At 43.4% G+C, this 14,938-nt stretch overlaps 1 protein-coding gene across 1 annotated transcript in view; it reads right to left on the bottom strand.

Annotated features, from left to right (window-relative positions):
- Nucleotides 1–1,031: 1,031 nt before the first annotated feature.
- GATA4 (GATA binding protein 4) overlaps nt 1,032–14,938 on the bottom strand; it is a 51,351-nt gene continuing 37,444 nt past the window's right edge. The window contains exons 3-7 of the mRNA XM_060249915.1: nt 11,708–11,874; nt 9,677–9,802; nt 8,688–8,775; nt 7,150–7,304; nt 1,032–4,724 (exon numbers count right to left, since the gene is read on the bottom strand). Of these exons, the coding sequence (XP_060105898.1) occupies nt 4,542–4,724; nt 7,150–7,304; nt 8,688–8,775; nt 9,677–9,802; nt 11,708–11,874 (719 nt within the window). The 3' untranslated portion in view covers nt 1,032–4,541. The remainder of the gene's footprint in view (nt 4,725–7,149; nt 7,305–8,687; nt 8,776–9,676; nt 9,803–11,707; nt 11,875–14,938) is intronic.

A 14,938-nucleotide genomic window follows, 5' to 3' on the forward strand; every position in this document is an offset into this window, starting at 1 on the left:
CTGTACCTTTTTAGCATACACAAGTTATGTTCAGATACAGCAGACAGAAGATACAATCAGGAGCACCTATGCTAACACCACCACAAGGTCAAGTGGATCTGCACATAAAAGCCAATTATTAGGGTTACCAATTGCTTCCTGGAAAATTCCTGGAGATTTGGGGGTGCTTTGAGAAAGTGGAGTTTGGGGGTAAGGATATAATGACTCTGATTGCTTTCTCCAGGAGAAGGGGAACTAATCTCTTGAGATCTATAGAGATCAGTTCTAATTATGGAAGAATCCAGAACCCACCTGGAAGATGGTAATTCTAACAATGAAGCAGGGTTTTACATTGTGAATAATATCTACAGTTAAATTACTATAGTGGTGTACTAGTCACATGACTGCCACAACTAATTTTCTCAAAAAGGGAAGAACAAAATCATAGTAGTACATTTGGTGTGTGCTGTGTATGTTGCATCCATGTCACTGGATAATTTTCTCATGGCAAATTTATTTGTGTCAAGCACTAAAATTGTAGTAATCCAAGCAGCCATATCTGATTACTTATACTGGCACTGGCACTAATGTACTAATATAATAAGATAAATTTTTCAAAACTCTTAAATTATTTTTAAATAAATGCAATTTACATTGCATTTCAGGATTTTTTTAAAACAGTAAATTTATAGTCCTTGTGGGTAACAAGATATACCGTACTTGAAAAAGGGTGGGGAAATCCAGCAGAAATTTCAGAAAGCAGAGAATCACAGAATCATAAGGAAGGTTAGCTCCCTCATATTTTTCAGTTTTGAGAGCCTCTCTCCTTAGCTTGCAAAAGCCAGAATAAACAAAAGTGCAAATTATATTATGCAAATTGTGTGAACTTGCCTAATTAATATAAATTTTGGGATTTAGCTCTTCTTTGAGATTGAAGAATTTTCTTTTCTTTCTTAGCGTGGCATAGTCACATCTCCATTAATACCATTTGAGGTGGAACTGGCCCAACATGATTTCTATCTTTGTTCTCTGTTGCAATGAGGAGTTCAAAATTAAAGAAAAAAAATCAGTTTCTTTATTTGAAAACAAATGTCTATTATTTTACATTCTACTTGGTGAAGTCGATATGCAGATTGGTAGGCATATTGTTTCATAATATAAATTACAACTTTAAATAGAAAAGAAACTTGGTCAGGTTCTTCTTTACCCCCTCCCCCCCCCAAAAAAAAATACAAATAAGCATCTATTTAAACAGCCATGTGCTGGGGAGTTACAGACGTCTACAAGTGAACTTATCAGAATTAAAAAAAATGTTTGAGAAGGGGCAGTAAGCATGTCACTGAAAGTCATCAAACTTTTACTGGCCTAAATATAGTGGTACCAGTGGTGAGTCTCTTAATCTAATGGGGTTCTGGCCACTCTGCCCAGGGCTCCAACCGCAGATTTAACATAAACAAAATCAGACTGGACCAAAAGTTCAGGAATCCAAAGTTAGGAATAAAGGCCAAAGCTATGCTAGCAGCTGAAATACACACTGCTACTGAACATAGAAGTTCCTTTTGTCATGGCTAATAGTCATTGATTGATCTGTCTTTCATAAATGTGCCTAATCCAGTGATACACATGAAATGGCTTTGGAACCACATGAATCTCTCCATTATGCTAACTGTGACTGTTCTGAGCTACATTCTCCAACAAGATACCCGCCCCACACTTCGGGTTTGTGGACAAGGCTATTACCCAGTGAGGCTTATGATTGTCAGGTAATTTCCAGATTGAAACAGCCACCGCTGAAGCAACAAGAAGAAGGGCCAATTGTAAACCTCCACAAAGTGCAGGCCCTGTGCCAGGAAGGGCAGTAAAAGGCCTGTCCCCTCCAACAAATCCCCACCCTTCTCTGCAGCCTCTGAGCACACAGAAGAAAATCCAATCACCACCAACATGGCAGTCACCCAGGAAAAGAGTGAGCTGGGCCACTGCAGAGGCACGTGGTGGTTTTATTCCTGTTTCTCCATGGCCAGCTTACTCTCCTCCAGGCACCTCAGCAGTCTCACTATTTGAGTTAGGCAACTGTGATTCATGCTGAGGAGAAAGCAAGAAGGCAGAAAGCCAAGCTTAAGGGTACACAGGTTCAGTTGCGGTGGGGAGACACAGTCCTGGGTGCTCAGAAGTAGGTCCGGTAATTTAAAAGGTTATAATTATATTTACAAATTTAATATTAATGGTTGCATCTTTTTTATGGCTGTGATCACACTCAATAAATAATGCACTTTCAATGCACTTTCCAACTGGATGCTGCCAATTCACACAGTAAAATCCAGTTTAAAAGTGCATTGAATGTATTCTTTAATGTGTGTGATTGGAGCTCTGGTGTGTTTCTGGTGGGGATGTAGTAGTCCTGTGGTTCTTGGTGAATGTGGCTCTCAAGGAGCGTTCTGTCACAAGCCTTCATCTCTCAGGAGAAGTAGGCTGGAAAGGAACATTCTGGAACACACCTACACCCTGCTGCCACTTTTTTCTTGATTTTATTGGCTGTCCCATATCATTAACAAGTCTTTAACGACAGAATGCAGACATTTAACCTATCAAGTTTTTTTTCCCTGACATTAAAAAACAAAGATTAAAAGTCATGAGAGCTTTGCCTTTTTGAGGTCAAAAGCTTCTGCCAATGGCCCAGCAAGAGGGGCAGTAAAAATAGCTGGTAATCCCAGTGTTGCCTCCCACAGCATGTACATGTTTGAACATGAATCTCTCATTTCAGATAGCATGCTATGGACACAGAATGGGATGCACTGTGCATACAAGAAGATCCTTCTCCACATATACACTGGCAAATTTTAGAGAATGAAACACAGAGAAAGAGGCATCTTTACCCTGAGAATTTGATGGGAAAATGAAAAGCACTGTTTGCACAGGGCTTTCTCAGACTGTGTGTAGCTTTAATATTTGTGTTCGTTAACAGGCAAAAGAAGACCCTCTCTTGGGCCAACTTGATCAGCGCAGTCTAACTTGTGGCTCCTGCTCTCCCCTAGCAAAAAACTGTCAACCTGCCACATACTGTTGCCTGCTAGCTGTTTGATTGGAAGAGAGGAATTTCAATTTGCTATCAAAAGGCTGCACTGAGAATTCTCAGTGTCTAACTTTCAGCTGAAGTTCCAAACTGTGCCAAAGGTGGTAAAAAGCTGCTACTCTTTGAGACAAAGGAAAAGGTAACATGTTAAAATGCACAAAATGCTTTGAGAATTAAAAGTTACAATTCCACTTATTTTTTTTCTTTGATTTCAGTTAGATAAAACTTTATTCATTAAAAACAAAAGCCTCAAGGACTTTATAAAAGACTCTGGACTAGGCAGAAGGGCTGAATTTTGACACTGTTGTATTGTAACCTACTCAACCTGCAACTTGCCAGACTAGAAGTGGTCCATGTTTGCAAAGGCTGCCTTCCAGGGGTGTGCCAGGAAAGACAGGCAGTGGGCTTTGTTGCTTACAGAGCAGAACAAAGCTGTCCTGCTCTTGTGCATTTAACAGTGAAGAAACCAGCTGGTAAAGACTGGCATGATGTGGAGATCAGTAAGGACCATTTGCCAGAGCTGGTAAACAAAGTTTAGCAAACCACTTGACTGGATTTTTGAGGGCTGGTTCAACTTGTATTTAGCTCTGGCAATCTGGCACACACTGGAGGAAGCACTGAACTTCAGGTCAAATTCAGAATCCCTTTGGTTGCCTGATTCTGCAAAGAAACCCAGCTATGCTTGAAGATGCTGCTGCTGATTCAAATTTCTCTTTCTTCTTGGAGCCCTTCTCTTTCTGTTCCCTTTCCCCAAAGATTGCTTATAAAAGAATAAGGATGAAACTATGACTTTGGGGGGTTACTGTGCCAGGTAATGAAGGGGAAATTGCTGCTTTGAAAGGAAGAAAATGAGGTTTAACAATAGCAACAGGAACAAAAATAACAATCCATGCAACAGAAAAGCAATAACATTGACAGTGGGGTGCTGCGGGAAGTTACTGGGTTGCTGCCTTCATTAGATACTTGTGCATCAGTGGAGTCCACCAGCCATGACCACTGCTATATTATTAGCCAGAACCCAACCTTTCAAAAATGGCCTCAAGTCTTTCCCAGACTTGTTTCTAAAAGAACACAGAATCTAAAGCACTTCCTAACATAGCAATGTGATGGTCTCCCATCTGGTTTGACATGATCAGAAAATGAACTGACAACAGTGATGCCAGGACATTGTTGGCCAAGACATCAGATAAAGATTTCTTAAAAATAATCTGGAGTTCCTGTCAATTTCATATGCAGCACAGTGATTTGAGGGCATAAAAGGGTCAAAAGTTTAGATCAGTTTTGGCTGAATCTTCATGGAGTATGATTCAAAGGAAACTCCTGCACTTTTTCAAAGCATAATTTGGAATGGTTCTACTAGGATCAGAATCTACATCCCTTGAAGGGGGTGGGTGAGGTAAGAAAGCCCTCTCCCCACTGTAGCTTGATTATTGAATGTTGGTCATTGTATCCTGAGCCAATGAGCCCCAAGTCCATAGCAAGTGGAAGATGGTTATGCAGTTAGGATGTCTCCATGGCTTTCACCTAAAACCAGGGTATTCCAGGAGTCTTGTTTGGAGCTAGGCTGAGGAGACTGGCTGATACCTGGCTGGTAACCCTGGGGAGAAAGTTTTAGGGCCGAGATGGCATGATGCAGAGTAGTTCCGTGCCCAGGCATCGAGGAGCCTGAGAATGGCTGTAGATGAAAAGAGAAAAGGGCAAAATGATTAGCATAAAGATAGGAAACAATAGGGTGGCTTCTGTAATGTTTTCACTAATTTAAAACGCTCTTTCCATGCCTTAATGAGTCAGTGATCATTCTCAGAATATCTCTGTTGATGATTACACTGTGAATTTCATGAGCAGAGTGATTTTGAGACTGTGTTCCAGGAACGTTCATAAGCCAGCCAATTGTTCCACTACAATAAGGTTGATTATGGTGGATAGGGATGGTTGCTTGCCATCTTCCCCACCTGCTGAATTGCACATCTGGAGTTCTGCTCCATACAGCAGTTAAGGGAAGGAGTGGATCAGGGATGGAACAAATAGGGGGAGGAGACACAACTGCCACTTCTCCCATTCCACTGGGTAATTTCATTTTTACTTCTTTTTTTTTTAAGTTTTGTGGGCTGCCACATTGAACACCAGAAAAGACATTTAAATATTTCATGCAAATACAGTAGATAAAAGATGCTTTTCAGAGTATATCTTTTGCACTAGACCCAACCAATTTGGTTGTTTGCATACCCTACAGAGTAGCAGCTTCTTTGGCAGCTAAAACTGTATGAAATAGTCCTGAGTGTAAAAATAATACTTTGGGACAAGTTTTTGATCTTTGCTCTCCCTTAGTCCACTCCCTGCTTTTCTTTTAGCTTTTCCTCCCCTCCCTTCTTTACCTTCTTCTCCCTTCAGTTCTGACTGCCTTCCTCCTCCACTTTGTCACCCTCATGTTCTCTCCAAAACCTGTCCCCACTCAACTCTCCCAATGCCTTCTCCCCTCCCAGCTTTGTAGTGCAATTCAAGGCCGACATCATTCTGTCCAGCAAGGATCAAGTCCCTCTCTGCCATGGCACCACATGTCAAATTAAGGCAGAGGATTCAGTGTCCAAGGGTTGCCAGCAAGCCTGAAGAAAAACATCTTCCCATTAACAGCAGCTTAATGCGTGGAAATGGACAGTTGAAACTTTTTTCCAGCAGGGGCAGGAGGGGGTGGGAACAACAACGCCTGGTAAATAACATGCCATTAAACCCCTATTGAATGGACAGGATATTTTCTCCTAGGCCTGTTGGCAACCCTAACTTTAACCCAAACTGGGGGTGCAGTCCTCAACATGTCTGCTCTGAAGTCCTTCCCATTTATTTAATTTTCCTTACTCCCAGGAAAGTGTTCTTGGGATTGCCCCGTTGTGTGGTCTCAGACCAGGCAGTCACTCGTGCCATAATCCAGGTACCAGGCAGCCCATAATATGATTATTGGTCCAGTGGCAGTGTCCAGTGTCTGTTGCTGGCTGTCACGTTCTCAGGGTGCAGGCAGGCAGGAGTCCAAAGCCAGTCCAAGGTCAAAGTCCAGGATGTCAAGCAGGAGCCAAGTCACCAATGCAGAATCACGAACCGGAATCAGAAGTCAATGTCCAAAAGCCAAAACGTCAGAGTGCCAAGGAAATCAAGCAGGTCAGGAAGGAGCGTGGATGCAAGCCAGAGAATAGACTTGTTGCTTCCACAAGGTTACCAGGTCCTGGGTGGAAGCTATATGGGAGTCTCAATCAGCCTGCTCCCTGGGCAGCAGTGACTCTGCTAGAACTCAGGGTTGAGAGATCGGAAGCATCGGAGTGCCTAATGTCTTCACTCTGAAAGTTCTTTCCGGAGCCTGCTTCGAACTCTTGAGATGGGAGGAGAGCTTGGAGGAGACTGATCATCATCAGCTGACACTGGTGTCTGGAGAGTGACTAATGGGCCAGCTGCTGTTTGTTCAGCTGAGGAACTGGCTGGCAACTCTTCCAGGTCTGTTAACCCTTTCAGCTCCTCCTCGTCAAGGCTTATGACACTGGCCAGGGTGATCTTGCAAAGAGCACTGAACTAAGCAAAATTTGTTAAGATCCAGGAAGGGATTTCATGTCCTTAAGTAGAAATGCATATTTGAGACCCCGCCCAGTTTATAGGGAGAGGTTAAGGCTCTTTGCATTCAGAAGATCCCAGGTTCAATCCCTGACTCTGGGTGAAGGATCCCAGATAGCGGTCATGAGGAAAGACCCTTAGATGCCAGAGCCCCTGGGAACTCGTTGCCAGTCAGAAGGTAGACAGCACTGAATAGATAACCACTGGTCTGAGGCAGTTTTGTATGCAATGCAAAGTGGTCATCCCTTGACTGTTTAATGATCCCAGCTTTGCACTCTTGTGCTGTCCCTTTATACACTTTGGTGGTCTACAGGAATCCTAATAAAAATCACGCTATGAAAGGCAGATGATTCAGCCTGCCCCAACCCACTTCACAGTGTTGTTACAATAAAAAGTGGGCTACATTGCTTAAAGTGCCCGGGACTGATTAACAGCGGCCAGTGAAATCTGATCCAGAATCTCTTGTGCAGATGCAGCCTTCCTTCTAGCAACTTCACATTCCTTACCTGGGAAAGTGGGCTCAGGTGCCCATAATGAGATGAAATCCCTGGTTCTGTCTTGATGGGGCGCATTTCTTGTGCAGCCGGGGTGGTTGTGGTGCTAGTGCAGGGGACAGAACTAATGGCTGAGGTATGGCCATTTGTTTCATTGTTGGATGGTCCTGTACATGTGATGAGACAAAAAAAAATGCATTTGAGAAGAGAGATCAGAATCAATCCCTAGATCTTTAGGCCTTGTCTCTGTCCTCTTAAAGCAGTTTCAGATTCTCTGTGATGCTTAATTAGTTAATTCCTGTTTACTCCTGAGCCCCAGCCTGCTTTTCTACACAGGCAATACAGTAAATGATTCGCAAAGATGCTTAGAAAAAGTATTATGGGCTGTAGTCTATACTGCTAATGTGTCATGTCAATACTAATGCTTTGCTGCATTTCCATTTTTAGGCTTCTGGTTTATTCTGCAACCCTAATCCTATTGCATTGTTTATTGCAGGGTGGCCAAACTGTGGCTCGGGAGTTACATGTGGCTATTTCCATACATATTGTGTGACTCTTGAAGCCCCCACCACCACGTCGGCCAGCTTGGAGAAGGTATTTGTCTCTTTAAATCACTTCTCCCAGCCAGCCAGCATTTTAGGAACTGCATTTAAAGTTAAAAGTCACTTTCTTTCCACCCTTCCTTCCTTACTTCCTGCCTGCCTGCCTGTTCTCAAACATCTGATGTTCATGTTTTGTGGCTGTCAAACATCTGACATTCATTCTGTGTGGTTCTTATGTTAAGCAAGTTTGGCCACCCTGGTTTATCGAATGTTCCATCTGTTGATTGTATCAACTCACTCTGTATAATCTGCTGAGTCTAAATGAAAAAGGTGGACAATAAATAATGTAAATAAATAAATAGATTCTCAGTGATTCAAGGCAGACTAGAAAATGATAGAAGTAACTAGTAATATGATAGCACTTTTTAAAAAAAAGTAATTAAAACCTTCCCCCATCTCTCCCCAAGCACTCCCACATCCATGTAAAACATCTATTAAGAAACACTGGAGCACCTACCTTTAAATAGAAGAAGCACCTACAGTTGCCAACAATTTTAGTGAAAAAAACATCCTGTCCCTTTAACAGAGGCTTAGTGGGATGTCATTTACCAGGTGATGTTATTTATCTCCAGGGCTTTTTTTGTAGCAGGAACTCCTTTGCATATTAGGCCACACAGCCCTGATGTAGCCAACCTTCCAAGAGCTCACAGGGCTCATAGTACAAGGCCAACTGTAAGCTGCAGGAGGATTGGCTACATCAGGGGTGTGTGGCCTAATATGCATAGGAGTTCCTGCTACAAAAAAAAAGCCCTGTAAATTATCTCCAAGCCTTGAAATGCTTCCTCTGCCCACTTCCCTACATTAAGCCTCTATTAAAGGGACAGGACATTTTTCTCCAGGCCTGTTGGCCACTCTGCCTACAACACAGACTGAGTTGTCATGATTACTGATTTATGAATATTGTACTGGTTACAGAACCATTTTTAATTTTTTTAAAAAAATACTTACCTGCTGATGTCTTGGATTTGTTTACATTCTTTGGCTTGCGCTTCCTGGTTTGGATCCCCTCTTTTCTCATCGCTAAGGGCCTTGGGACCTAGGAACATGCATTACAGAACAGCTCTGTATGGCATGGCCAGAAATCTTCTGCCCCCCGCAACCAAAAGCTTCCAAGATCCCATTTTAAACTCCTCCCAGGTACAACCAAAAATGCATAGGACAAAAATGCAAATGTTTTTTATCACATGTTTTGCCCAGCTCCAGAATTTGGTCCTCCTTTTTTCCGATAAACCATGGCACCTTTTGTGCAGAAAGTCCCAGGTACAGCCCCTGGGATCTCCATTTAAAAGATCTCAGGGAACAAACATAGAGAAAGGCCTTTTCCTCTTTAAGTCCATAGCAAGGTACTGCTAGTCACTGTAGATAATACTGAGCTACATGGATGTTTGACTTTATAAAAGGTGGCTTCCTGTATTCATAGATTATACTTTTCACCTATCTGCATGACAGATTTTGCAGTCTGCTACCAGCCTTGCACAGAGTGGTAAGCTGCAGTACTGCAGTCCAAGCTCTGCTCATGACCCGAGTTCAATCTCGGCAGAAGCTGTGTTCAGGTAGCCGGTTTAAGATTGACTCAGCCTTCCACCCTTCCGAGGTCAGTAAAATGAGTACCCAGCTTGCTGGGGGTAAAGTGTAGATGACTGGGGAAAACAATGGCAAACCACCCTGTAAAAAATCTGCCATGAAAATGTCATGATGCGACATCACCTCAGAGTCAGAAACAACTGGTGGTTGCACAGGGGACTACTTTTACCAGCCTTGCAGATAAGATGTAAGGATTGCTGGTGATCCTTCACTCTATTGTTCTGCACTGTCAAAATTTTCCTTAGACTCAATAGCCACAAGGAACTTGTTCCCACAGAAAGTCCTGAGCTCAGGGACTGATTCCAAAGAGAGGACAGGAGAGGAAAGTCACTGCTTTGTTTTGCTGCTCTTACCCCATGGAGCTTCATGTACAAGCCGCAGGCATTGCAGACTGGCTCGCCTTCAGCATTCCGGCGCCACAGTGTGGTCGTATGTGTATGGCAGTTGGCACATGCAAGCCCAACCCTACGGGAAGCTGACTGTAGGAAGAGAAGTCCGAAGAAGAACAAGTGATTGTTAAATTGTCACAAATAGAGGCTAAAACACAACAATTCCCTATTTGTCTAATGTGAATAAGTCACAAGCCCATACATAATTAATCAAGTTCCAACCATGAAAATTGCTACCTGGCAACAAATTCTGCTCCTTGAATGTTTGTACTTTCTCCTTTTAAAAAAAAAATCAATCTCTAGTCCACGTGGAGACAGAAAGTATTTCACCTAGTGGAATCTCAGAAACAAAGATAGTGGTAAAGCAAGATTTTCGGTGTTAAAGGGATTGTGCCTTATTGCTCTTCATAGATCCTCCATTCTTCTTCATAGCTATCCATACCTGGGCTCTGTCCGTATTTCTGGTTTCTTCCCCTTCTCCCCAGTCATAGTCCAAGTGTTCCAGACCCTGGAAACAGAATGTCACTGTCTGATACTTAGAACACCCACCCAGAACACCTACATGTCTTCCTTTTTTCCATCTTTCAGTAGTTTCCCCCTCTGCTGAAATACAGATTGTATACTCCATAGGGTACAAACTGCTTTTTTGACTTATACTATTCTGTTATGTATGTATGTATTCTGGTTTATATGCTGCCATACCCCACATGGATTCATACTCAGACCATTGATCATATAATAAGAACCCCAATAATAAATAAATGTTGTGGAATTCAGGTTGAGAGCCAGTTTGGTGTAGTGGTTAAGTGTGCAGACTCTTATCTGGGAGAACTGGGTTTGATTCCCCACTCCTCCACTTGCACCTTCTGGAATCGCCTTGGGTAAGCCATAGCTCTGGCAGAGGTTGTCCTTGAAAGGGCAGCTGCTGTGAGAACCCTCTCAGCCCCACCCACCTCACAGGGTGTCTGTTGTGTGGGGAGAAGATATGGAAGATTGTAAGCCATTCTGAGTCTCTGATTCAGAGAGAAGGGCGGGGTATAAATCTGCAGTTCTTCTTAGATGTCAAATCTGGGTTTCATTTGACTACTTATTGCTTTTGGGGACAACTCCAAGAAACTGTACATGACCTATAAATAGAAATGTACGTGTTCCAGGTTTTAAAAAGAAAAGTTATTTTTAAAAAAGCTGAACTTTGGGATCCTTATAAATGGAGCAAATGTATTTGCTTGTTCTACATAATAGCTTGGATCCACTGAAGCTTTTCCATAGAGGAAGAATTTCATCCCATCCCTTGTATCTACCACCTTTGGGACCCATGTAGGTAGAAAAGGGACATATAAGCAAAGTAGATGAAAAAATAAATATGTGTCCCTTCATGTTTCACCCCTGTGTAGAAAAAGAGAAGAGATTGGATTTATACTCTGCCCTTCACTCAGAGTAGCTTACAATCTTCCCACAACAGGCCCCCCTGTGAGGTAGTTGGGGCTGAGACAGCGCTTTGAGAATTGCTCAAGAGATTAGCTCAGAGAGACCTATGACTGACCCAAGGTCACCCAGCTGGCTGCATGTGGAGGGGAATCAAACCCGGTTCTCCTAGATAAGAATCTGTGCACTTAACTACAACACCAGACTGGCTCTCATTCCGTTGCACATGCAAAGCTCTTGCACAAGTTGTTTCACATCTGCAAAGGGACAGATCTGGTTACACTGTGCATCCCTTCCCTTGAAGTGATGGTGAAACCCTTGTGGGCTTGGATTGTGCAATCAGGTGGACCCTTGATCCTCTTTCAAAAGTATTACTTTCTCACCACCATCCCACAGCTGCAAGCAGAAATCCTTCCTTCCATGGAAATGCTCTGGTAGATTCAAGCCAGTGTGTCCTGCTTCTATTATCTATTGATCTTTTTTTTTTTGGCGGGGGGGGGGTGAGATGACCAAGTGTGAATGCAACATGGGCATCCACCACATCCCAGTCACATGCAGGCTTTTCCTTACCAGTCTCCTCTGGGGCTTGATTAGTGGTCGGTTAATGCCATTCATCTTGTGGTAGAGCCCACAGGCATTGCACAGATAGTGACCGGTGCCATCTCTCCTCCACAGCGGGGTTGACATGGCCCCACAGTTGACGCATTCACGACCTTCAGAATAATCATCAAAAAACTCTGTAGTTTCAAGAGGGAAAGACAAAGAAAAAAAGAAATCAAAAACATCAGAAAGAATGTCTTTTGAGGTATTTTATAGAATTGCAGACTATTCCAAGTGGACTGTGCTGTACATAACTGCATTTTCAATTATTTGCTGTATGGACAACTTTACAGCACTGTTGTGACTCAGCTGCAGAATGTGCAGGTTTTTTACTTTTTACTTTTATTTTAATAGATTTATATTCCGCCCTTTCCCATAGGTGGACTCAGGTGGACTCAGGTAGTGCCAGGGTCAGTCCTGGGCATCTCCAATAGAATGGTTCCAGTAATAAGTGATGTGAAAGACCTCTCCCTGGAGAGCTGCTGCCAGTCAAACTAAACAATACTGACCTTGATAGAATTATAGCAGACCAGCTGTTTCAGATGCTTTCAGTTTCAGATAATGTGCTATAAGTCTGCTATCATCTGCTGTAAACTTCTGGAGAGCTTATATGAAGCAGTACATAAAAGTGTGTGTGTGTGTTTTACAAATTCTAAGTATTCCCTGGGTATAATAGATCATTTCTTTGATTAAGCAATGTTTTATAGTTAACAGTAGAAGTGTCCACTAGTATGCTCTTTACACAACACAATAGAAAAATTCCCTCCCCACATATACATCCCTAAAAGCCTTGGCTAGCTCAGTTGCCACAAACATTGGTTGTCTGGATTTTGTCCAGATTGTGGGTATTCTGTGTGGTTGCCAAACTCCAGGTGGTGTCCTGGAGAAAACCGTGTAATAAACAATTTTATCAACAACACTTAAGCTCAAGTATTTTTTTATATGTATATAGTATCCCAATATGTGGTAATACAAACAATCATTTACATTCACAATTACACAGTATGCAATCGTTACATTGATTGCTAAGAAATGACGCAGAGAATCCACATTTAAAAAGACAAGCTCTATACTTGACACTATGTCGAAGAAGGTGCTGCCAACTGAAGACTGATACTGTTACGCTGGTAAATTTCCTTCAGCAAAAATGCCGTGGTTCAGCAAAATGACAGTGCTGCTGATACATTCCCTCAGCAAGAAAATGCCATATTTCATCAAGGATGCAGTGTGACACGCTTCTGGTTTTTAGGCGTGTTTCGATAGCTTTCATCTGACATACTTATTGTCAGTATCTGGAACTAAAATATATAACACAATACACTAATAACTTTCGAAATATGTTAAAGCACACACACACACACCCCTTTGCCAAGGCTTCCCAGGGCTCAGGAGGCCTCAGAAAAGTTGGGGATGTGGCAGTGGGCACGCTCAAAGCCAGGATCTGCTGCCAAGCCCCCCCCCCCCAACCTGCTCAAAGCCAGGCTCACTGCCATGCCCCCCATGACTTTGCTGAGGCCTCCTGAGCCTCAGTGAAGTCCGGATAGCAGCCAGGCTCTGAGTGCGCTCGCTGCCACGCCCCCCCCGAATTTGCTGTGGCCTCCTGAGCCTCGGTGAAGTCAGGAAGGCAGCGGGCACGCTCAGAGCTGGGCACTGAGCATGCTCGCTGCCACCCTCCAACTTCAAGCCTTGGCAAAGCCAGCAGGCGCAGGGCATGAGGAGAGGGGGCACCCCAGGTGGCTGCCTGCTTGGCCTACTCCCATGTGCTGGCCCTGTGCCTGGTGACTGAATTATACAGAAGCCCAGCCTTTGGTGTTTTGAACAATAATGGAAGTCAAGGCTATGACCGACATGCTTGTTGCATCTTCTGAAAAGCTTTGCTGTCATCTGAGAAGAAAGCAGGAACAAATCCCAACAGAAGCAAACTGAAAATTATGCTTTCCTCAGTCTTGCCCAGTCTATTGTGGTGGTTGCTGGGAGCAGACTCAATAATGTGCTTGATTTGCAAAATTAGCAAAAGAAGAAAAAAAATGCAGCTGCCAAGATTTAGGGAACTGGATTTGAGGAATTGGAATATGGCAACCTAGAGGCATTTGCTTGGCAGGCATGTGAAACAGGAGTCGAGAAGGGACTGCAACTTGCGTGCAAGTGTGTGTGTGTGTGTGTGCGGGGGGGGGGGGTTCCTTCCGCCTCCCTCTCCCCCATCCTGGCACTTTGCAGCCAGAGGCTTTATCTATCCCCACCTCCACTTCCGGTTCCTCCACCTCTCGCCTCTCCACCTGCTGCTTTTGCTGCTGCAGCGCACTGTGCCCTGCTCAGTTCTCCTGGCTCCGGCTGCTGCTTCTGATGCTTCGCCAGCTCAGACATGGCAAAAAAACCCAGGCTGCACACGAGTGGGCCTCCTGAGAGTCGGGGGGCCCTACCTGGAAGCCAGGGGGCAGTGCCCCCACAGGCTCCCCCTGTGGCTACAGGCCTGGAAGTGTCTAATGATCCCCTGTCCTTGAAGAAAAAAGAAACTGGGACTTTTGAGTAATTCCACTTGCCCATTTCCAAATGCAAATTTACTGCCTCACTGATGTCTGATTTACTCCTCATAATGTCTGATTAGACACTGTGAAGGCGAGCTATGCTTGGTAAATGGATTAATAGCCTAATCCTGTGCATGTTTATTTGGCAGGAAATCCCACAGATCAATGGAGCTGACTCCCAAGAAAGTATGCCTAGGCTCGGAACAGAGCCTTTAGTGCATGAAACACACATCTCCCTGTTAGCCTTCAGATGTGGCCACTAGAGGGAAGCCTCATTCCAGTCTATGCTACAGCATTCGTGATCTCAACATTGTGTTGGAATACTGCTGTAAATCTAACAACCAACACAGGAAACAACCCACTGACTCTTCATAACTCACTGCTCTGACTTTGCTTCCTTTATTTATTGATTTTATTTAATGTTTGTTATTTATAGTCTTGTCTATAAAGGCATTTAAAGGGTGTGCAGTCCCTTTAAATGTGATTACCAGAACTCCCTTTGAAGTTCAATTGTACTTTTCACACTTTTGCTCCTAGCTTCACCCGCAAAGTTCCCAGATATTTCTTGAGTCAGACCTGGCAACTCTACTTATTGTCCAATGTTACTATCTGATGAGTTTGGACAGTCTTGTATTCATTATAGAAAATGAATTGATGCTTTTGGCTCCCCTGGAAA

The sequence above is a fragment of the Heteronotia binoei genome, chromosome 1, assembly GCF_032191835.1.
Source record: "Heteronotia binoei isolate CCM8104 ecotype False Entrance Well chromosome 1, APGP_CSIRO_Hbin_v1, whole genome shotgun sequence".
Classification (NCBI taxonomy): Eukaryota; Metazoa; Chordata; class Lepidosauria; order Squamata; family Gekkonidae; genus Heteronotia; species Heteronotia binoei.